The sequence below is a fragment of the Protopterus annectens genome, chromosome 12.part0, assembly GCF_019279795.1.
Source record: "Protopterus annectens isolate FY-2018-M chromosome 12.part0, PAN1.0, whole genome shotgun sequence".
NCBI classification, from domain to species: Eukaryota; Metazoa; Chordata; order Ceratodontiformes; family Protopteridae; genus Protopterus; species Protopterus annectens.
The window spans coordinates 487,004,377-487,027,411 of record NC_056746.1 but is presented as its reverse complement, the minus strand read 5'-3'; the positions used below and the strand labels follow the sequence as shown (position 1 = coordinate 487,027,411).

At 36.2% G+C, this 23,035-nt stretch overlaps 1 protein-coding gene across 1 annotated transcript in view; it reads left to right on the top strand.

Moving 5' to 3' along the window:
* TNFRSF13B (TNF receptor superfamily member 13B) overlaps positions 1–23,035 on the top strand; it is a 141,397-nt gene that overhangs the window by 40,489 nt on the left and 77,873 nt on the right. The window contains exon 3 of the mRNA XM_044090550.1: positions 9,662–9,778. Coding sequence (XP_043946485.1) covers positions 9,662–9,778 — 117 coding nt within the window. The remainder of the gene's footprint in view (positions 1–9,661; positions 9,779–23,035) is intronic.

Here is a 23,035-nt window from a genome sequence, read left to right as displayed (position 1 = left end):
CTGCCAACTCCCCTGCCTACACTGTCAAATGCACGTAACACTGATCAAACTAGTGGTGCCTGGGCTATAGTCAAGGCTCTATCCTTCTGCACTACCAGTACAAGCTGTAAATTACCTTACCTAAATTTAACAAATATGAGAGCAGGCTGAGAAAAGAAGCTTGAAAAGAAGTACACCAGATGAAGTTTGAAGGTAAAATATAGCTCTCCTCTTCGGATCTGATGAAGGATCAGGAGATCCGAAAGAGCTTATTGCAATAAAGAAAATATTTCATTTTACTGGTGTCGTATACTTTGTTACCCTGGCCGTGGTGACTGTGGTAATTATTCTGTTGCTTGGATATTTTGTGTTACACAGTACTTCAGTGGGAGACTTCCTACTTTTGTTTTATATATATACATATATATATATATATATATATATATATATATATATATATATATATATATATATATGTGTGTGTGTGTGTGTGTGTGTGTGTGTGTGTGTGTGTGTGTGTGTGTGTGTGTGTGTGTGTGTGTGTGTGTGTGTGTGTGTATGTGTGTGTGTGTGTGTTTGTGTCTGTTTTTGTATGTATGAATACAGGTAAAAGTGTTCCCATGCTGAAAGATCAACACTACTTTCATCGATCACAGCAGGGCAACATCAACAGTCACAGAATACTCACATCTCTGAACATACAGTGATGACATAAAATAAAGTGAAAATGGATCTGTCTGTGTGTTTGAATGTGTGTTTATATGTGTGTGTGTGTGTGTGTGTGTGTGTGTGTGTGTGTGTGTGTGTGTGTGTGTGTGTGTGTGACTATGTATGCATGTAAGCATGGGGTGTCGAAATGCATATGTGTGTGAATGTAAGCATTGTGCAGGCTGAGTTGCTGGCTGTCAGTGCAAGATCACTAACAGCTGGGTAAGGAGATTTTCCTTTTTCTCCACTGTTGTGGGATCTTGTGTGGATCTTGTAGTTAGTATATTTAATTAGCAGGAGGGTTGGGAGAGTGCAAGGAGCTTGGCATTGTGTAAAAACACTGTTTTCAAAGTTTTTCTATGCGTATATGGGTCTCATGTAATGTGTTTGATATTTTTAAATGTCAAATTAGTGGTATATAAATACACACACACAGGTGTGTGTGTGTGTGTGTGTGTGTGTGTGTGTGTGTGTGTGTGTGTGTGTGTGTGTGTGTGTGTGTGTGTGTGTGTGTGTGTGTGTGTGTGTGTGTGTGTGTGTGTGTGTGTCTGTGTGCACGAGCACACATGCATACAGCAAAACACATGTTCACATGTATGATGTATCCAGCCATGATCAGATGTCATTGTATTGGATATTCAAGGTTACAGGGAATGCTGACATCCTCTCACATATGTTCAGCATCAAACCATTGTCATCTGTACATCTGTACAACATGATGCATATAATGTAGCAGCAGGGGAAGCTTTAGATTCCTTGAAAGATATGTGCACTTAGTGTAGAATGCAGTCTAACATGGTGTGGTTATGTGCAGCCTTTGTACTATTTTGCTTTCAAGACCATGTGTTATGCTTGCAGGAATTGCATATGGTGCACAAACAATTATGTGTGAACCACTAGCCATCACACCAGTAGAGGACATTGTCGTTATTACATTATAGAAGCCATAATAACACATGAAGCATGTTAGTATTCAAAGTATTAACTTGCATATTCTCCTCGGTTTAGTTCCATTTTACCATCAGTGGCATTGCCACACACCACCAACTGTGCAGTTGTCACATGTAGATTTCCAATGGTGTGATGTTTCTGTAGTGTTATATCAAATAAACAGATTTGCAGGGTGACATCAGTCACATTGATCGTACACTCTTTTTTTAGTTTTATTCATTTTGTTAACTGAGTAAGTGAACTGGCCATCATGGACTTTTTTCAGACACAAATGTGGGCCATAAAAGAAAAGGTAAGTGTAATATATATATATATATATATATATATATATATATATATATATATATATATATATATATATGTATATATACACATAGCCGGCTTTAGGCACCAGCGAACCCTGCGGTCGCTGGGGGCCCCTGTTATTGAGGGGCCCCCAACCATAGCAAGTTATGTTATCCTGATATTTTGTAAAATGTCTGTCAAACCAACAAAAGCTAGCACAGCAATCTTGTATACTTAAGTAACCAGGTAGATAATAACTCTTATTTGTATCTCCTTTAAAATTCAAAGAAATCTTTGGTTACAGTAACAGTGTTTTATCAAGTAACAGGCTTCACAATTCCATTAAATATTTTACCACTGATGTAGTGCCACAAACACTGCTGGTGGACATTATCTCCACTAAAACTAACAACATAGTCAGCATTAGGTACCTGCAATACCCATGGCTGCAGGGGGCCCTTTAATCATCTTTGACTGTATGGGGGCCCCACAAGAGCTGCTGCTGGTTGGTGAAAACTAAGGATTAAAAAAATGTATTCATTTCACAGTTATAGTCCTTACCCTGAACATGGCTGTGATATGACCCCTTTCAGGATAAAGCTGATAAGGGACATGAGTAAGATAAGCACTAGAGAAATCAATAGCCGAGAGTGACCGATCTCAGTGTGTACCTTCCTCAGGGATGGTTTTCTCTTTCATGGAGGTTTATAAGTACTGGCAGAACATCCGATACTATAACTCTCAACTTCTTTGCCAAAGAATTCATCTCAGTGCCAAAAATAATAGCAGAATAAAGTCTCAGAATCAAGAACACACTTTGAATATTATTCTAATTCACTTAAAAAGTTAATAAAATAACAGCTATTGCATCAACATGCATTTTTTGGACAATAAGTATAAAACCGATGTCTGGATTTATTGACTCTCTGTAATTCTGAATGATTTACCAGAAAATCAAAGTTTTTACAATGGACAGAGCAAAATTATTAGCAAAATCAGGGAAGGTCTGTGAAATCAGGGACAGTGACATATATGCATTACTCCTTGGTGAGGTAAATAAAATACTCTTACCCTGATGCTGTTTGATGACTGCTGAACAGCAGTCACTGATATGCTGTGGCAGTGGTTTACTATGGTATGGTTGAAAGGGGTCAGTTCGAACAGTTGCAACACTGGAAAAGAATGCTGCATTTGGAAACATTGGAAGAAGACCGGAATGTCGAAAATGGTAAACACAAAAATGTGTATACATTTTTGACAATCCCCTCTTCCAGCTGTGTTAGTTAGCTTACCTCTACTATTTTTCAGGGAGGGGTATGATCCCCTGCATCCCCCATGTGGGGGGCGGCTGCACCCCCCCCCACACACACACACCCTGCACATTAAATATACCAACTCCCCAAGACCACACTACAGTGAGGTAATGGGCTACTTCCCTGTTCCTCACTGCAGCGTGACCTCCCTCCACAGTCTCAGGATGTCACTTGTCAAATGGTCAAGTGCACCATGCAACTTGACTAACATCAGTTGACCACTGTTGGCTCGATTTCCTGCCCATCAGAAACTGTGATTTCTAACATCAACCATTTGACTGACTGCCATTCAGGTAAGTCATAGTAACCCATGGCAGTATCAGTGTTGCACAATGTATTGCTATTTGCTGAAGTAAGTACAAAACTAATATTGCTATGGCTTATACTTGTGTGTGTCTTTGTAAAAAATATCACTGATTTTTATCTGTGCACACACCCAGTAATGCTAGGACCCATATGTTATTCTTCTGGGTATCAGTAAAAAATACAGGTAACAAGTAATTATATTTCAAAGGTAAGGCATAAAATATATCATAAAACATTCAGACACTTAGATCTTCTAGGATTCTGGTTGCCCATACTCTCTAGACTGTATAAATCAATACAGGAGGCTCTCTTAATCATCCTTGACTGTGTGGGGGTGCCCCACAAAAGCTGTTGCTGGCTGGGGAAAAATGAGGAGAAAAAAATGTATTAATTTTCTGATTATGCTCTTTAACCTGAACAGGTCTGTGATATGACCCATTTTTAGGATAAAGCTGATAATGGCCACTGCTCTCAGCTATACCCATTCTAAAACCAGACCTGCTTAGATGTGTGTGTACAGAAAACTACTGTAGCTTATGTGTGTGTGTGTGTGTGGGGGGGGGGGCTGGGGATTGTGTGGTTATTACTTATTTAATTTTCATCACAGTTAAACTTTAGAGGTGTGCACAGGAAATAAGTATAGCTTATGTTTGACCTAAGGATAGTGCAGTTAATATTTGTCTTACTTTTCTGACAGACCTCACAGGTATACAAACAAGGTTGCTACAACCTCGGTAGGGGCTGTGTACTGTCTAGGAGCAATAAAGCAGAATACATTACTGTGATCATTTTTTTTCACTTTCCTCACAATCATACTTCAGGCACATATACTGGTGGCTGCCTTTGAGGGCTATGGGTGAGGAGTGAGGAAGCATGCTATGCATATGTATGTCAGCAGTCACTTGAAATACATGACTGTGGCAATTTGTATGTCTGCTTTCATCCCAATCTAGCATCAGTGGGATACATAGGCAGTGACTGTCTTTTTTGGGGGGAGGATAGGGAGGCTGGCAGTATTCTGGGATAGACCTGTGTATCCTCACAACAATTGGATTATTAGTTTATTATGAGCTACTACTTTTTCAGCTTTGAGCATTTAGCCTTGGGCACAACTTAATACCTTCCTTGAAAGACAATAAAAATAAGATTGAAATTCTTTTCTTACTCATGATTTTAGTTTAGGCCACCATTGGATTAAAAGGTTGGGAAAATGCTTTAAAGTGCATCCCAGAGCATCTATAACCCTACGGCTTCTTGGACACTGTCTTTTTTGCGTTATTTCCTAAATGATTACTACTGTGCTGTGTTGGTTAGAAAGGTGTGTTGAAAGGATGCCAGGAAAACTAAAGCTGAACAGAAGCACTGAATTTCTATCTTTGATCATAATTTTTGTTTATGCCATCACTGGATGAAAAGGTTGTATAAAAAGGAAAAAACTTAACAATGCACTTCTGAGCATATAGAAAGTTTGAAAAAAGCTGAAGAATAAGGCAAAATGTGAGAAAAGAAAGAAAAAAAGTAATGTGCATCATATAGGAAGCCCAACATGGGGGAGAACAGAAAGGAGGACTGGAGGGTATGTGTGTGCGGGGGGGGGGGGGTCTGAAACATTAGGCCTAGGGTGCCATTTCACCCAAGCCCAGACAGTTACATAGAGTTGTGATGCATCATTGTTGCAACTAAATGCCAGTAATTGTGAATGTCCCTTTGTGAAATGGGCCAACATACTGCGGTACATAGGCTTGTTGTAATGTAAGAGCATTGTAGCTACTGGTCAGACTGTGTGTACTACTCCTAAAAACTTGTTGCATGAATTAAAAGGCTGCTTATGAGGGGTGGCAGTGATAGGGTGATGCTTACACTGGAAGTGCCTAAGAGGCCCCCAACTTGAAACTTGCTGGGGGCCCCCAAAATGCTAAACCCGGCCCTGTATATATATATATATATATATATATATATATATATATATATATATATATATATATATATATATAGATAGATAGGTAGATATATATATATATATATATATATATATATATATATATATATTGCTAGATAGATAGATAGGTAGATATATATATATATATATATATATATATATATATATATATATATATATATATATCGACACTTTAGAGTAGATCATCAACCAGTCTGATTTTGGGAGATGGGAGGAAACTAAAATACCCAGAAAAAAAACACAAGACAGGAAGAACATGAAAACTACATACAGACAGTGTCCAGGATTGAACCCAAAGACACTGGAACTGCCAGACTGAGAGCTTCACTACTGAGTCACTGTGCTCATGCACAGTTACTGGTTGTTTATGTAAATGCCACTAGCCAGCTTGCCTTTCTAAGAGGTGAGGCCAAGTTCAATTAACAGTAAATAGTACATAAATAAGATAAGAGAGGATGTCATACTGCCAGCTGCAAATGTCAGTGGCCACTGTGCCAAGACAAGTGTCTCTTGTTGATGGCACTGAATGTAGCAGCAGTAGGCATCTCAAACTGAGATAATCTGAATTTAATATGTCGAATGTGTGTTGCTTGATGTCTTCACTAGTACAGCTGTGGAGGATCATTCTTGTAATAATGTATCTGTGGTGATGAAAGTACTAGTTAGAGACACAGTATTCAAAACGTTGTCTCAATGACATGTGTATGACCATGTGCATAGCATTGAGAGAACAGCAGGCTATTATAATGATCTTCAGGTAGCACTGGGACCCATGCTGCACCTGTACTTTCTCTTCTTGTACCCTACCCTGGATATGCAGAAAAGCATTAAAGGCCACCTTCCCAAAACCAACCGTAAGTCAGCCAGTCACATGACAACATACTTGCAGAAGCTGCCTGGATATGTGTAGTTTATGGACTGTGAGTATCAATGCTTGTGTCTGCAGTCAGAGCAGATGATATACAGGGGATACCATGTTGCGGAAAGTGTATCTGTCATGGTGTCTTGAGTTTTGTTGCTGTGACACGACAACACACTACAGAAGGACTTGCTTCACACACTTGAACATGTTTCCTCATTAGTCTAATTATTCTGTCTGAGTGTTACACCTCACCTAAGGCAGATATATCCCCTTATATTCTAACCTTCTAGGAGTCCCAATCTGCATTAAAGGTTTCAGCAGTCTTCGCATCTGCTACATACCCATGCCTTGCAGTACCTCAGGTGACACTGTACTTAGTTTATATAATATCCTGTGTATCACCTGCTGTGAGCAAACACCTGATATTTTCTGTCATCTTAGTAAACCCACCAGAATTTCTTAAGTGCACCTGTTCATACATGTGAACTTGAGTGAGTGCCATGTGCTATGGAAGGTGTCATCTGATTGTCATAATCTGCATCATTATGACCATTGCCTTGCTGGCCAAGGGCAGCTGTTGGCGGAGGTAACAGCTGCTCAGCTACTTGTAATCAGAGCATCACCATCATGTGCAACACTGCTCAAGCAGGAATGGGTTTGATGGTTTGGGCCACACTAGACTTCAAACCCTGAAAAGTACCCAGACACCTGAACTGCTCCTTTGTAGCCAAAGACTCATTCCACAATACCATATATTTGAAACTGAGCTCTGATATAACTGTCCAATACATCTGTTCAAGGACTATGGCCGGGTGACATTAACCACAGCTGAAACAAGTAGCCAGCATCGCCTGTAAAAGTGAAGTGACAGGTATTATATGCTGGCATTCACTGCAGACAATGTGTCATTAAACATGTATTTCTCTGTCTCCTTATGTATCTCCCTCTACACCTGTATTTCTCTGTCTCCTTATGTATCTCCCTCAGTCTTTCTCAGTATGCCGTTTCATGTAGCACTTTTATTCAACTATGTAGCTTTATACAGAAATATAAACACACACACACACACACACACACACACATATATATATATATATATATATATATATATATATATATACACATATTTATATATATATATATATATATATATATATATATATATATATATATATATATATATATATATGTATGTATAGACAGTAGTGTGTTGATAATGATACCTGCATGTATTGTGCTGGTTTATATATATATATATATATATAGAGAGAGAGAGAGAGAGAGAGAGAGAGAGAGAGAGAGCAAAACTATTTATATATATATATATATATATATATATATATATATATATATATAGATACATATATATAGAGAGAGAGAGAGAAAGAGTAGTGAGTTGGTATGATAACTGCATGTACAGTGTTGTACACTTATTTAATACATACTTTTATGATGCCTGTGTGTGCACTATTTGAAAGCCAAATAAGTTGTACCAGATGGAACTTTTCTCTCCAAGACTCAGTGAGTAAGGGGTCTATTCGGCTGAAATGCCCCAGTTAACAAGCTCAATACTTACATAAATGTTGTACAAAATGCACTCTGTCTGGTATGTATTGTTGCTTTCATTTTCCATGTGCATATATTTATGCCTGCCTTCAGTGGCACATCATGTTGTCAACAATTATAGTCAATACCACTCGAAATAACCTAACCTCTGTACACTCCATTTCCTACATCCTGTTAGTGTTACAGGTTTGCCCTAACTGCATTGATACTGTTGTTTGCTGCTAGTATAAGGAACACACCACTGCTTATCATAGTCCACTTTTCATTAATATACTGTACTACAAACAGCATTAGTGCATAACGTATTAATTGCAGATGCACTTTATAGTGCCCTATGTTATATTACACTGTAAAAATGTTACAAATGTTGCATATACAAAGTTGCATCAGCTTACATACAGGTATATTAGTGTCATGGTCCTTATCATTATGATGTTTTGTGGCTCATTGCCCTGTTTATACACCAGCCACTGGTAACTTATCTGCCAGACATGGGCTCAGTGGGCATTCTCAAGAATTTTGATGCAAATATTTGATGATGTTATCTCTTTATCTCACAGGAGGAAGTGACAGTTGATTGAATGGAACCCCACTGTTATTACAAATGACCTCTGTTGTGGTCCCATTTAGACTTTGATACTCACGCAGCTGCAAACTATTATGCTTTGCCTTGCTGGCAGACTTGTGACTCTGTGAAATGCCTGCATGGTAGTATGACACTTCTATGGAGCACTAAGGTACTATAAATATGACTACAAGTTTCAGCATGTAGTTAAGAAATGCTTCCAATATCCTGGAAGCAGATCTCTGGGATGCACTAATTTCATCACTGGTAAACCATTGAAATGTTCCTACAGCCAGAGTGCAGTGTAAACACAGACTTTCAACAGGAATGGATAATCACTGCCATGCAGTGGGAGTCAAATTAATCATAGTCCGTGATCTCGTTCTGCATTAGTGCATGGAAGGCCCCTGTGCTATGAATTGGCAGGGTACACAGTATCAGTGTTTATTGCAATAGTGCCCTGCAACACAGAAGTCTTAGAGTGCGAAACCCTCTGCCATTCACGCCAATGTCCATTTCCTGTGCTATGCTGGTGTGCTTTGATTTGCATCTGTTTATCGTCTCTTAACTAGATATTTTCTTTTGACATGCTCATCTGTATGGCATTGATGTTTTGCTCTTCCACATTTCATGGCTTTTTCTGGACAGTGTGGCTTTATACTGTGTAAAATGCTTGTTTATAAACAGTAAACCATTTGCATGATAGTTATGCCACCCCAAATGTCTCTCCACAAAGTGTAAGATGCTCATGAATACAAAGATATATATAGATAGTGCAATACACAAATCTGTTTATTTGTGCTTATTACTACTCTTTTTCCATAAAACTGTCAGTATTAATACATATTTCTGGTACGTAATGTCACCTGTTAATGATAGCGTTGTCATATACCAGTCCTAACTCCATTGAACAGATTCAAAAAATGGCTATATAGCCTGCATACCCTACCCTAGTCTCCATGGTTCTGTCTTCTTAAATATTGTAAATATAGCAGTGTGAACCTTATGAAACCTAGGGGCTTGTTCCTTATGGATACTGGAAAATATCCTTGGACAAACAAGATGTATTCATTTATCAGAATATAATAAATCTGACTGTGCAAACATATGTATGAAAGGCATATTCAGTGTAGTTAATCATTGTATTTTAATTCATTTTCTTGCAGATTCAGTTAAGTGTAACCAGGTACCAGGCTTTCACTATGACAGACTGCTACGGCAGTGTTTTAACTGCTCAGATCTTTGTGGTCAGCACCCACGGCAATGTTCATCTACCTGTAATAGTAAGAAACATGTATTTTAATTAATGCTTTAATTTATCTGCTGCTGTTTTTATACTATGACATGCCAATGATTGTTTATGCAGTACAGAAATGTATGACTGTGTGTGCATGTAGGATTTCCGATGACTGTGGAAAGTGACACACACTGTATGTGTTTGCTCTCTGTAACCATTACACTAAAACTGCATCATTTTAAATGTTGGCTGCTTGAAAAATGCAGTTTTACCTATTATGAAATTATCACCATTGCATATGGGGGCAGAGGCCTGTCAGGGGGATTCATCTTCATTCCTGTTAACACAATTATAAGGGTAGTAAGACTGTCAAGGTATCAATTTCAGTTAAATCCAGTTGATTAAGTTCAACCTAAATGGATTAGATTAAATGGTCAGCAAAGAATTTTTCTGTATCCAAACTCCTGTCCTGCCTTCTAAATTAAAATTACTGTTATATCACAGATGATTTTTTTAAGTGTTTCCACCTATTTCTTAATCAGGTCTCTTCCTTTCACCCAAAAGCCTTTACTGAGGCTTGCTAGCAATATAGCACAAACTTCATTTAACAGATAATGCCACCTTTGCATGTAGCTGGTACCCTTGCACCCTTGCAAAAGTGCATACGAATTCTATTATCTGCCATTCCTGTCTGTTTCTGCTAGGAAGCCTCTTATCTCCAGGCTGATTTTTTTTAAAGGTAGCAACTCCTGTTTGTCATACTTTCAGATGCAGACACATGACTCACTGATAACATCTCCAAAATCTGACAGTTTGGTGTAGCAGTTTAAGACTATGGGCTGCTAGGCCAAGACCTGGTAGCAGTCCTGGCTTTGACTTCTACATTTGCCCAGTGTGTGATTCTGAGCAAGTCATTTACCTGACATTCCTGGATCCCCCCTAAGAGGGTACTATATGTCGAATGGGCTTACAGCAAATAGTATTATATGTACACCTCTGTGTGTACAAATTAACCCTCTTAATTCCTTCTTATGTGGCTGTTAGTACAGACTAAAGACAATTTAGTTACACTTATCTTGATCATATTTATTTGTTCTTTGTTCATATAGGAAGCAGTTCTCCAAAATTATGCCTCGTATTCAATGTATCCTCCAACTAAAATCTGTACAGAGAAATGACTTAACTTTCTTCTAGCATGGATGCTACTCCATCTGTACCTAAGAATTGGATTGTAAGTTTAGTTCTGGATCATTTTAATGCAGGCTATTTATCTGCAGCTAGTTGTGTGGGTCCCCCTTTCCTAGAGGTCAGCGCACAAATTTCCTCATGGCCAGAAACCTCAGAGTTTGTTATATTAAAGGAGAACCACACCCGCAGACTCAAAAACATGTTTATTTTATCATGATTTGGTGTTTCCTACATTTTAACACCACTTTGGACTATTTATAGGTTCTTAAATATTTTTATACATAATTTCTGAGTCTGACCACATGGGGTCTGGCATCTTGAAGTAATTCTGATTTTTTAGTCTGCATTTAGGCATCCCACAATGCAATGCTCATCCGTAAAAAAGTTACATCATGCAGGACTCTTTCTTCCTAAACCTCCTGCCACTGCATTGATTTTACATGCATACACTGCTGTCTTTCAGTCAGTTAGTTTTAAGTAACATTTCATGCCAGTCAATGACTACTCAAAACAAAAACAGTGGAAATGCAACAGAATAGACTTTCAAAGTGCTTTTTACTGCTGCTGCTTTTTAGTATGGCAAACTGCAGTTTATTTTGTGAAGCCTGAATTGTACTAGTTTGACTCATCTCCCATCCCCCTTCACACCTAACTTCCCTAGCTGTCAAAGTGCTAAGGGTAATTTGAGCTGTTACCTGCTGTGATTGACAGCAAGAAACCTGACTCATGTACTATTTCCTTGTTCTAGCCATTACTTTCTGTATGGGTAGGGGAAGGACCTGGGAGCTGTGTCATCACAGCATGGGTGGGTTTTTAGGATGGCCATGATGATGATGTCAGCATTTTGGGGAGAGAATTGGCCAGAAAACTACCTGTATTCAGTGGCCTTGATGACATTAATGAATTGGAGACTTTTTCAGGGCGGCATAAAAGTTTTTTGAAAGTGAAACCACCACAGTACAGCAAGGTACTGTTCTAGTGGACAGAAACCGTCAATTTAAAAATATTTTAAATGCTGTGTTGTTTTTTCATAGCAGGGACAGTAAATAGGGAGAAAAAGGACAGAGAACTTGAACATTTAATAACAGAATCCCATTGTTGTCCTTTAAGTAGTTAGCGTTAGAGGTCTTTCTGGTTTAATTTATTCAGGTCTTTTGGGTTTCTAATTCCATGATGGGAATGGGCCCCATTCCTAAATCAAAGTATGATTCAAGTTCATGAAATTAGTGTTGCTTCAGTTTTTGATGTTAAACAAAAGTACTGTTTACAGTACCTGCAATGTGCCCAGAAATGACTCCTGAAATGCATACATGGAGTTACATGTATCAATAGCATATCCAAATAAGACTGTAAAATTATTTTTTTATGAGACCCATTGCTCCTACTATTATTGAAACTGTCTGGATATCCTTCCACATTGCCCTCTTTTCTCCCTGCAAATCCTGCTATTTTATGATTTTGTAATTCTCTATACATAAGACACTAATCACTGGGTGTAGCAGTTTCAATGATCAATGCTACTTTTGTCTTCTTTTCATGGATTACTATATCTGGTTTTCTAGCATCTATTTTTGAACAGTTGGTAAGATGTGATCCCATGTGATATAATCTTCATCATTTTCTGTAATGTTTTGTGACTTATGTTTCCAATGTTTCTCAGCTACTTCAATATTGTAATGTTTGCATAATCCCCAGTGCAACAGTCTTGCCACATTATTATACCTTTCAGTATACAGGCCCTCTGCCATTAGTGTATCACACCCAGCAACAAGATGTGTGAATGTTTCCAGTTCTGTTTTACAGAACCTGCATTTGTCTGTTTCTCCCACATGTTCAATGGACATTGTAAACCAATGTGTACATAGTACACTGTTCTGTGCCACTGATGTTAACCTTTCATCTTTTGGTTTAAATTCACTTCTCCTTAACCATTCCTGCATCAGATCCTGATTGGCATGAGGTTGTTCCAAGAGTTTTCTATACTTGCAACTATATTTATGCCTTTTCCACATTTCCTGCTTTCTCATCTGATCCTTCTTATATTCTTTATTTTTTTTTTACACATTCAGTTGCTGCCTGATTTTTTGTATACTTCTGGTTTGGCTTCCATTCCTTCTTGACACTAATATGCTTTTGCTAACCTAAGCAGGGAAATCATCTTAGATTAGTTCTCTTCATGTTTCAAAACTGGCACCATGTTTGGATCTGATGAGGTCTGATGAGATTTTACGAGTCTTCACTTTTTTACATTTTTTATACTTTCTTATACTTTTTACCTTTTCCAAGAGTTTTACCAATTTTCATTGGGGTTGTTTTTTGTAATTTTGAGTCATATTTTACATTTTTATGTTCATACAAGTTTTAAAGATTTGAGGATACGTTAACATTTTTAACGTTTATTTTTAGAAAGTTTTATTAGAAGTTTTTATTGTAAAGAATTACAAAATAACATCTTATTTATTACTTTGTAAATAATATATAGACTGTTCCATGTACGCACTGTTTTTAATCAATAGACAGTGTAGGATGCAAATACATATATAATTTTTGCAAAGAACATAATATAACATTTTAGCAAAAATGTTTTGTGCAGTCCAGGTCTCGTGTACTTAGTTTCATTATTTAGTTTCATGTTGTACGCATTTTTTTATGAAAGTAACAAACAGCGAGCTATAATTTATATTTATGTTTGTGGTGTATGATGAAATGTTCATCATTGAACGGTGAACATGTGATTTTACTAATTGGGTATTTAAACCCATTGAAGAGATGAAATGAAATGTTCTGAGGAAGCCTGGTATTAAAGCCGGGAGAAAGCGCTTAACAGTATTTTTGTTGTATTTCCTTGCGGTATTGTGGATTTAGGTTTACTATTGAATGTGCGAATGCACTTCGTTCGAACGGCGACCTCATCAACATGTTTGCGCAAACCGAAACTGCGAAAACTGTTCGCTAGCGAACCAAAACCGCGAAAACATCGATGATCGACATTACCGGCCGCGCAACACCTCCACACCCATGCTACCATGGGTTGGATAGGGGCGAGGTTTTGCCGTTCGCACATCTGGGAGTCGGTGTAGTGGTGATCGCAGTTCCGCGTTCGTGCAAGACGAGTCGCACATGTCGGGATCGACCTTTCAATAGTAAACCGTGGATTTATTGTGGCTGTCCGTTTTTGAATTAAAGGATATTAAGCTTTAGAGTACGACTATTTTTCAAGTTTATGAGGCTGCTGGTTTTTCTGCTCAGCCGGAGTTCTGGTTTTAGTTTTTTATTGTTGTGGTTTTGTTCTGAGTTCCGTATGGCTGGTGAGCAGGGAACCGACAACTTGGAGGACACTCCCTTGGTTTTTAGAGACAATGCCAAAGATGACATTCAGGATAATACACCGGTCACTAGGTCGGAGTTCAAAAAAGTTTTGGCTTTGTTGACGAAGTTAACGAATGCCTTGGGGGACGGTGGACAGGAAGCTGGAACTGGTCTCCCTGGCAACCAACAACAATTTTTGGACAATGTTAACAGGCATAGAGAAAGTGCGCCAAATCAAGGATTTGAACTTGAGGGAAGTAGACCGGTGTCATCTAACCAAGCTGATAATAGTTTGAACTTTTGTACGGGGAGTTACAATGGTAACAGCACTTCTATGTCGGCGAGAAATTGTGCTACAAAAGGACAACCCTTGAACATTAATAATTATATTGAATTAAATTTTGAGACCTGGACTACTAAGAGATTTAATTTTGTTGAAGGCATGTCATCTAATAATGTAGATAATTTTGAAGACCATTTTAAGAATTTCAGTGATAAGTTATATTTATTTAAATCTAATCAATTGGAAATAGACTATTTAAAACAATGTGTGCATGTGAATCGGGTACCCAAAGGCTTGAGATTTTTCAAATACCCTAACAATGTAAAACCAGACAGTCTTTTACACCAACAATTAATTTAAATTTTTAACAAAGCAGGTATTGAGGTTATGAACCTCATGATTAGGGAATATGAAAATAAAGGTGAAAACCTTTTAAAGGAATTAAATCAATTTAATCAGGCATTTTTTAATGACAAAATGTTAGCAAAGGAGAAGGGGAGATATGAGGAAGTTTTTAGACAGGTAGATCAGTACTGTAATAAAATTGTGAACAGGAAGATATGTAAACTGGAAAGGGATTTCGTGGAGTACCGTGAAGGGAGAGCATACCCATTACCTAACTTTATGAGACAACCCAAGGCATTCGACAATGTTTTTCAAGGAAATAATGATAACAATGCACCAGTTAATTATACAAATAATAATAATTTTTCTTCTGAACCACAAGAACTGAGAAGGAGTGAAAGGTTAGCAGAGAAAAATAGAAACGCATCCTTTCAGGATTTTTACAATCGGGGGGGGGAGCAATTTTCAGGGGAGAACTTGGAACCAGTGATGGAATTTGAAGTTAGCATGGACTATGGTATGGACATTAATCCCGCCTTTTCTGTATTTGATACTGAGGTAGAAAGGCAAGTTGTCTATCAAAAAGAAAATGTTATTATTTTTAATTTTACGGAATTGTCTATCAATGATCAATATTTTAATTTATTTACTAAAGGTTTTCATTTTGTTCCCCTACAGCATGCTTCGATTGCCAATACTATCATTGATTTAAAATTATTCTTAAGACAATTTAATCTGAACATATTTTTTAAAGGTCAAACTCAGGTTAAGGACCATTTGGTCAGGAAGAGCATTTTTAACCCTCCGTCTCACCCCCTGTTGAGGACATTTGAAGAACTAGTTGAGAGAGAAATTAGGGTTATCAGACATTATGAAGAAGAGAATACTAAAAATTTCTCTGAAGAAGATAAGGAGCTTTTGGATATTCTTACACTTAACAAGGTGATAGTTATGAAGCCTGATAAAGGGGGGGTGTTGTTTTGATGTATAGTGAGGATTATGAAGTTTTTTTACATAATATTCTCCATGACAGTCTACAATACGAACTTGTTTCTTGAAATGAAATTAATATTGCTTATGGAAATATAAAATATTACTTGTATGATCATTTGTTACAGGGAACAATTAATGAGAAATTATATAATTGTTTGAAAGTGGATCGACCTAGAATACCCACAATCTTTGGTATTCCAAAGACCCATAAAGGGATTGAAAACATTAAATTTAGGCCAATTGTAGCAGGAGCCGAGGGGATTACGGAGCCATTAGCCATATTTGTGGATACTATGGTTAAAAAATTTCTTGATTCAATTAAGAACATTGTCAAAGATTCTTGGGACTTTTTAAGAAAGACTAACAAAAAATTATTCAACAAAGAATTATTGATGGTGACAATTGATGTCACAGAGCTCTTTCCGAGTATTCCCCACGAGAAAGGTTTAGAATGGTTTTCTAATGTGTTGGTTGCTGAATGGGGACTGGATGGGAAAATTATTGATTTGGTTCTGAAATTCATGGAAATAGTTCTCAAAAATAATTTTGTATATTTTAATGGTGAATACTATCACCAAAAGAAAGGTGTAGCAATGGGGGCAGCTTGTGCCCCCTTATATGCAAATTGTGTGTTGTATTTTTGGGAGAAGAAATTTGTATTAGAAACGGCATGGATGAAACATATAGTTCAATACAGCAGATTTTTGGATGATATTTGTTTATTATTGAAAGGAACTAAGGAATAATTTAATATATGTTTAGTTATATTAATGAAACCACTGAATTTTTTTAATTTACTATGAATTTGAATGAGGAAAGATTAGATTACTTGGATATTTCTTTATACAAAGATGGATTAAGAAATTGTTTTCAAACAAGAGTATTTTGTAAAAAAACCTTCTCAAATATGTATTTGCATTTTGAGAGTGGTCATCCCTTATTTCAAAAGAGAGGGATTGTGAAGGGACAATTAATCAGGGCATCTAGAATGACGAGTAGATTTGAAGAATTTTTAGATGAGGAGTCCTTTATTAAAACCTTATTTTTGGAAAGGAAATACCCGAGTGATTTTATTGATGGTATTATTAAGGAAGTGATTGACAATAGAGATATCAAATATTATCCATTGATAGGCAAAGAAAATATCACTGAAAAGGCAGACAACGTTAGTTTTAATGATTTTAATGGAGCGTTTGTTCACACCTTTTCCGAGACATCATTTGAGATTGAAGCTATTATCAAAAAAATTTGGCACGTTTTGAGATCCAATGAAGACATGTCTGAATATATTCCCGCCCAGCCAAGATTTATTAGAAAAAGGGATTTAAACCTTAAGGATTACTTGGAAAGGGGTAATAGAGAGGTTATATGGGGCAGCATGAAGTTGAAAGGCACTTTCAAATGTGGTTCTTGCAATCAATGTGCATTTATTTTGAATAAGTCTTCATTGTTTATTCCCTCCAGGAAATTTAATATAAGATCAGTACAACATTTTAATTGCAAATCGAATAAGGTAGTTTATTTGGGGACATGTGTTACATGTTCGAGTTTTTATGTAGGAAAACAGAAAGGGCTTTGAACAGAAGAATTTACGAACATCTTTACGACATTAGTAAAAAGAAGGAGACTAATGCCTTTTACAAACATTCCCTTTCATGCCCCAACATGAATTTAAAGTTTTTGGTTTTAGAGCAAATAGAGGTGGACCCTCGGGGTGGAAGTTGGGAGACAAGATTGGAATACAGAGAACCTTTATGGCAGCTCAGGTTAGATGCGGGTAAGAGTCCCGGTCTAAATGAAAATATTAATATTAGTAGCGTTCTAAAATTGAGAGCTGCTAGGTTACAGGTATTTTATTAGTGAAAATACTCTTGTCAGAATTTTGTTCTCACCCCTTGGTGTTGTTTACCATCAACTCTCTTACCCGCTCCCCTTTTTACGAGTCTTCACTTTTTTACATTTTTTACACTTTCTTATACTTTTTACCTTTTCCATGAGTTTTACCAATTTTCATTGGGGTTGTTTTTTGTAATTTTGAGTCATATTTTACATTTTTATGTTCGTACAAGTTTTAAAGATTTGAGGATACGTTAACATTTTTAACGTTTATTTTTAGAAAGTTTTATTAGAAGTTTTTATTGTAAAGAATTACAAAATAACATCTTATTTATTACTTTGTAAATAATATATAGACTGTTCCATGTACGCACTGTTTTTAATCAATAGACAGTGTAGGATGCAAATACATATATAATTTTTGCAAAGAACATAATATAACATTTTAGCAAAAATGTTTTGTGCAGTCCAGGTCACGTGTACTTAGTTTCATTATTTAGTTTCATGTTGTACGCATTTTTTTATGAAAGTAACAAACAACGTGCTATAATTTATATTTATGTTTGTGGTGTATGATGAAATGTTCGTCATTGAACTGTGAACATGTGATTTTACTAATTGGGTATTTAAACCCATTGGAGAGATGAAATGAAATGTTCTGAGGAAGCCTGGTATTAAAGCCGGGAGAAAGCGCTTAACAGTATTTTTGTTGTATTTCCTTGCGGTATTGTGGATTTATTGTGGCTGTCCGTTTTTGAATTAAAGGATATTAAGCTTTAGAGTACGACTATTTTTCAAGTTTACGAAGCTGTTGGTTTTGCTGCTCAGCCGGAGTTCTGGTTTTAGTTTTTTATAGTTGTGGATTTGTTCTGAGTTCCGTATGGCTGGTGAGCAGGGAACCGACAACTTGGAGGACACTGCCTTTGTTTTTAGAGACAATGCCAAAGATGACATTCAGGATAATACACCGGTCACTAGGTCGGAGTTCAACAAAGTTTTGGCTTTGTTGACGAAGTTAACGAATGCCTTGGGAGACGGTGGACAGGAAGCTGGAACTGGTCTCCCTGGCAACCAACAACAATTTTTGGACAATGTAACGGGTGTAGAGAAAGAACGCCAAATCAAGGATTTGAACTTGAGGGAGGTAGACCGGCGTCATTTAACCAAGCTGATAATAGTTTGAACTTTTGTACGGGGTGTTACAATGGTAACAGCACTTCTATGTTGGCGAGAAATTGTGCTACAAAAGGACAACCCTTGAACATTAATAATCATATTGAATTAAATTTTGAGACCTGGACTACTAAGAGATTTAATTTTGTTGAAGGTATGTCATTTAATAATGTAGATAATTTTGAAGACCATTTTAAGAATTTCAGTTATAAGTTATATTTATTTAAATCTAATCAATTGGAAATAGACTATTTAAAACAATGTGTGCATGTGAATCGGCTTGAGATTTTTCAAATACCCTAACAATGTAAAACCAGACAGTCTTTTACACCAACAGTTAATGGACATTTTTAACAAAGCAGGTATTGAGGTTATGAACCTCATGATTAGGGAATATGAAAACAAAAGTGAAAACCTTTTAAAGGAATTGAATCAATTTAATCAGGCATTTTTTAATGACAAAATGTTAGCAAAGGAGAAGGGGAGATATGAGGAAGTTTTTAGACAGGTAGATCAGTACTGTAATAAAATTGTGAACAGGAAGATACGTAAACTGGAAAGGGATTTAGTGGAGTACCGTGAAGGGAGAGCATACCCATTACCTAACTTTATGAGACAACCCAAGGCATTCGACAATGTTTTTCAAGGAAATAATGATAAAATGCACCAGTTAATTATACAAATAATAATAATTTTTCTAGTGAACCACAAGAACTGAGAAGGAGTGAAAGGTTAGCAGAGAAAAATAGAAATGCATCCTTTCAGGATTTTTACAATCAGAGGGGGAGGGGGAGAGGGAGCAATTTTCAGGGGAGAAATTGGAACCAGTGACGGAATTTGAAGTTAGCATGGACTATGGTATGGACATTAATCCCGCCTTTTCTGTATTTGATACTGAGGTAGAAAGGCAAGTTGTCTATCAAAAAGAAAATGTTGTTATTTTTAATTTTACGGAATTGTCTATCAATGATCAATATTTTAATTTATTTACTAAAGGTTTTCATTTTGTTCCCCTATGGCCTGCTTCGATTGCCAATACTATCATTGATTTAAAATTATTCTTAAGACAATTTAATCTGAACATATTTTTTAAAGGTCAAACTCAGGTTAAGGACCATTTGGTCAGGAAGAGCATTTTTAACCCTTCGTCTCACCCCCTGTTGAGGACATTTGAAGAACTAGTTTAGAGAGAAATTAGGGTTATCAGACATTATGAAGAAGAGAATACTAAAAATTTCTCTGAAGAAGATAAGGAGCTTTTGGACATTCTTACACTTAACAAGGTGAGAGTTATGAAGCCTGATAAAGGGGGGTGTTGTTTTGATGTATAGTGAGGATTATGAAGTTTTTTTACATAATATTCTCCACGACAGTCTACAATATGAACTTGTTTCTCGAAATGAAATTAATATTGCTTATGGAAAAATAAAATATTACTTGTATGATCATTTGTTACAGGGAACAATTAATGAGAAATTATATAATTTTTTGAAAGTTGATCGACCTAGAATACCCACAATCTTTGGTATTCCAAAGACCCATAAAGGGATTGAAAATATTAAATTTAGGCCAATTGTAGCAGGAGCGGGGGGATTACGGAGCCATTAGCCATATTTGTGGATACTATGGTTAAAAAATTTCTTGATTCAATTAAGCACATTGTCAAAGATTCTTGGGACTTTTTAAGAAAGACTAACAAAAAATTATTCAACAAAGAATTATTGATGGTGACAATTGATGTCACAGAGCTCTTTCCGAGTATTCCCCACGAGAAAGGTTTAGAATGGTTTTCTAATGTGTTGGTTGCTGAATGGGGACTGGATGGGAAAATTATTGATTTGGTTCTGAAATTCATGGAAATAGTTCTCAAAAATAATTTTGTATATTTTAATGGTGAATACTATCACCAAAAGAAAGGTGTAGCAATGGGGGCAGCTTGTGCCCCCTTATATGCAAATTATGTGTTGTATTTTTGGGAGAAGAAATTTATATAAAAACGGCATGGATGAAACATATAGTTCAATACAGCAGATTTTTGGATGATATTTGTTTATTATTGAAAGGAACTAAGGAAGAATTTAATATATTTTTAGTTATATTAGTGAAACCACTAAATTTTTAAAATTTACTATGAATTTGAATGAGGAAAGATTAGATTACTTGGATATTTCTTTATACAAAGATGGTTTAAGAAATTGTTTTCAAACAAGAATGTTTTGTAAAACAACCTTCTCAAATATGTATTTGCATTTTGAGAGTGGTCATCCCTTATTTCAAAAGAGAGGGATTGTGAAGGGACAATTAATCAGGGCATCTAGAATGACGAGTAGATTCGAAGAATTTTTAGATGAGGTGTCCTTTATTAAAACCTTATTTTTGGAAAGGAAATGCCCAAGTGATTTTATTGATGGTATTATTAAGGAAGCGATTGACAATAGAGATATCAAATATTATCCATTGATAGGCAAAGAAAATATCACTGAAAAGGCAGACAACGTTAGTTTTAATGATTTTAATGGAGCGTTTGTTCACATCTTTTCTGAGACATCATTTGAGATTGAAGCTATTATCAAAAAATTTTGGCACGTTTTGAGATCCAGTGAAGACGTGTCTGAATATATTCCCACCCAGCCAAGATTTATTAGAAAAAAGGATTTAAACCTTAAGGATTACTTGGAAAGGGGTAATAGAGAGGTTATACAGGGCAGCATGAAGTTGAAAGGCACTTTCAAATGTGGTTCTTGCAATCAATGTGCATTTATTTTGAATAAGTCTTCATTGTTTATTCCCTCCAGGAAATTTAATATAAGATCAGTACAACATTTTAATTGCAAATCGAATAAGGTAGTTTATTTGGGGACATGTGTTACATGTTCGAGTTTTTATGTAGGGAAAACAGAAAGGGCTTTGAACAGAAGAATTTACGAACATCTTTACAACATTAGTAAAAAGAAGGAGACTAATGCCTTTTACAAACATTCCCTTTCATGCCCCAACATGAATTTAAAGTTTTTGGTTTTAGAGCAAATAGAGGTAGACCCTCAGAGTGGAAGTTGGGAGACAAGATTGGAATACAGAGAACTTTTATGGCAGCTCAGGTTAGACGCGGGTAAGAGTCCCGGTCTAAATGAAAATATTAATATTAGTAGCATTCTAAAATTGAGAGCTGCTAGGTTACAGGTATTTTATTAGTGAAAATACTCTTGTCAGAATTTTGTTCTCACCCCTTGGTGTTGTTTACCATCAACTCTCTTACCCGCTCCCCTTTTTACGAGTCTTCACTTTTTTACATTTTTTACACTTTCTTATACTTTTTACCTTTTCCATGAGTTTTACCAATTTTCATTGGGGTTGTTTTTTGTAATTTTGAGTCATATTTTACATTTTTATGTTCATACAAGTTTTAAAGATTTGAGGATACGTTAACATTTTTAACGTTTATTTTTAGAAAGTTTTATTAGAAGTTTTTATTGTAAAGAATTACAAAATAACATCTTATTTATTACTTTGTAAATAATATATAGACTGTTCCATGTACGCACTGTTTTTAATCAATAGACAGTGTAGGTTGCAAATACATATATAATTTTTGCAAAGAACATAATATAACATTTTAGCAAAAATGTTTTGTGCAGTCCAGGTGTCGTGTACTTAGTTTCATTATTTAGTTTCATGTTGTACGCATTTTTTTATGAAAGTAACAAACAACGTGCTATAATTTATATTTATGTTTGTGGTGTATGACAAAATGTTCGTCATTGAACTGTGAACATGTGATTTTACTAATTGGGTATTTAAACCCATTGGAGAGATGAAATGAAATGTTCTGAGGAAGCCTGGTATTAAAGCGGGAGAAAGCGCTTAACAGTATTTTTGTTGTATTTCCTTGCGGTATTGTGGATTTATTGTGGCTGTCCATTTTTTAATTAAAGGATATTAAGCTTTAGAGTACGACTATTTTTCAAGTTTACGAAGCTGTTGGTTTTGCTGCTCAGCCGGAGTTCTGGTTTTAGTTTTTTATTGTTGTGGTTTTGTTCTTAAATTCACTTCTCCTTAACCATTCCTGCATCAGATCCCGATTGGCATGAGGTTGTTCCAAGAGTTTTCTATACTTGCAACTATATTTATGCCTTTTCTACATTTCCTGCTTTCTCATCTGATCCTTCTTATATTCTT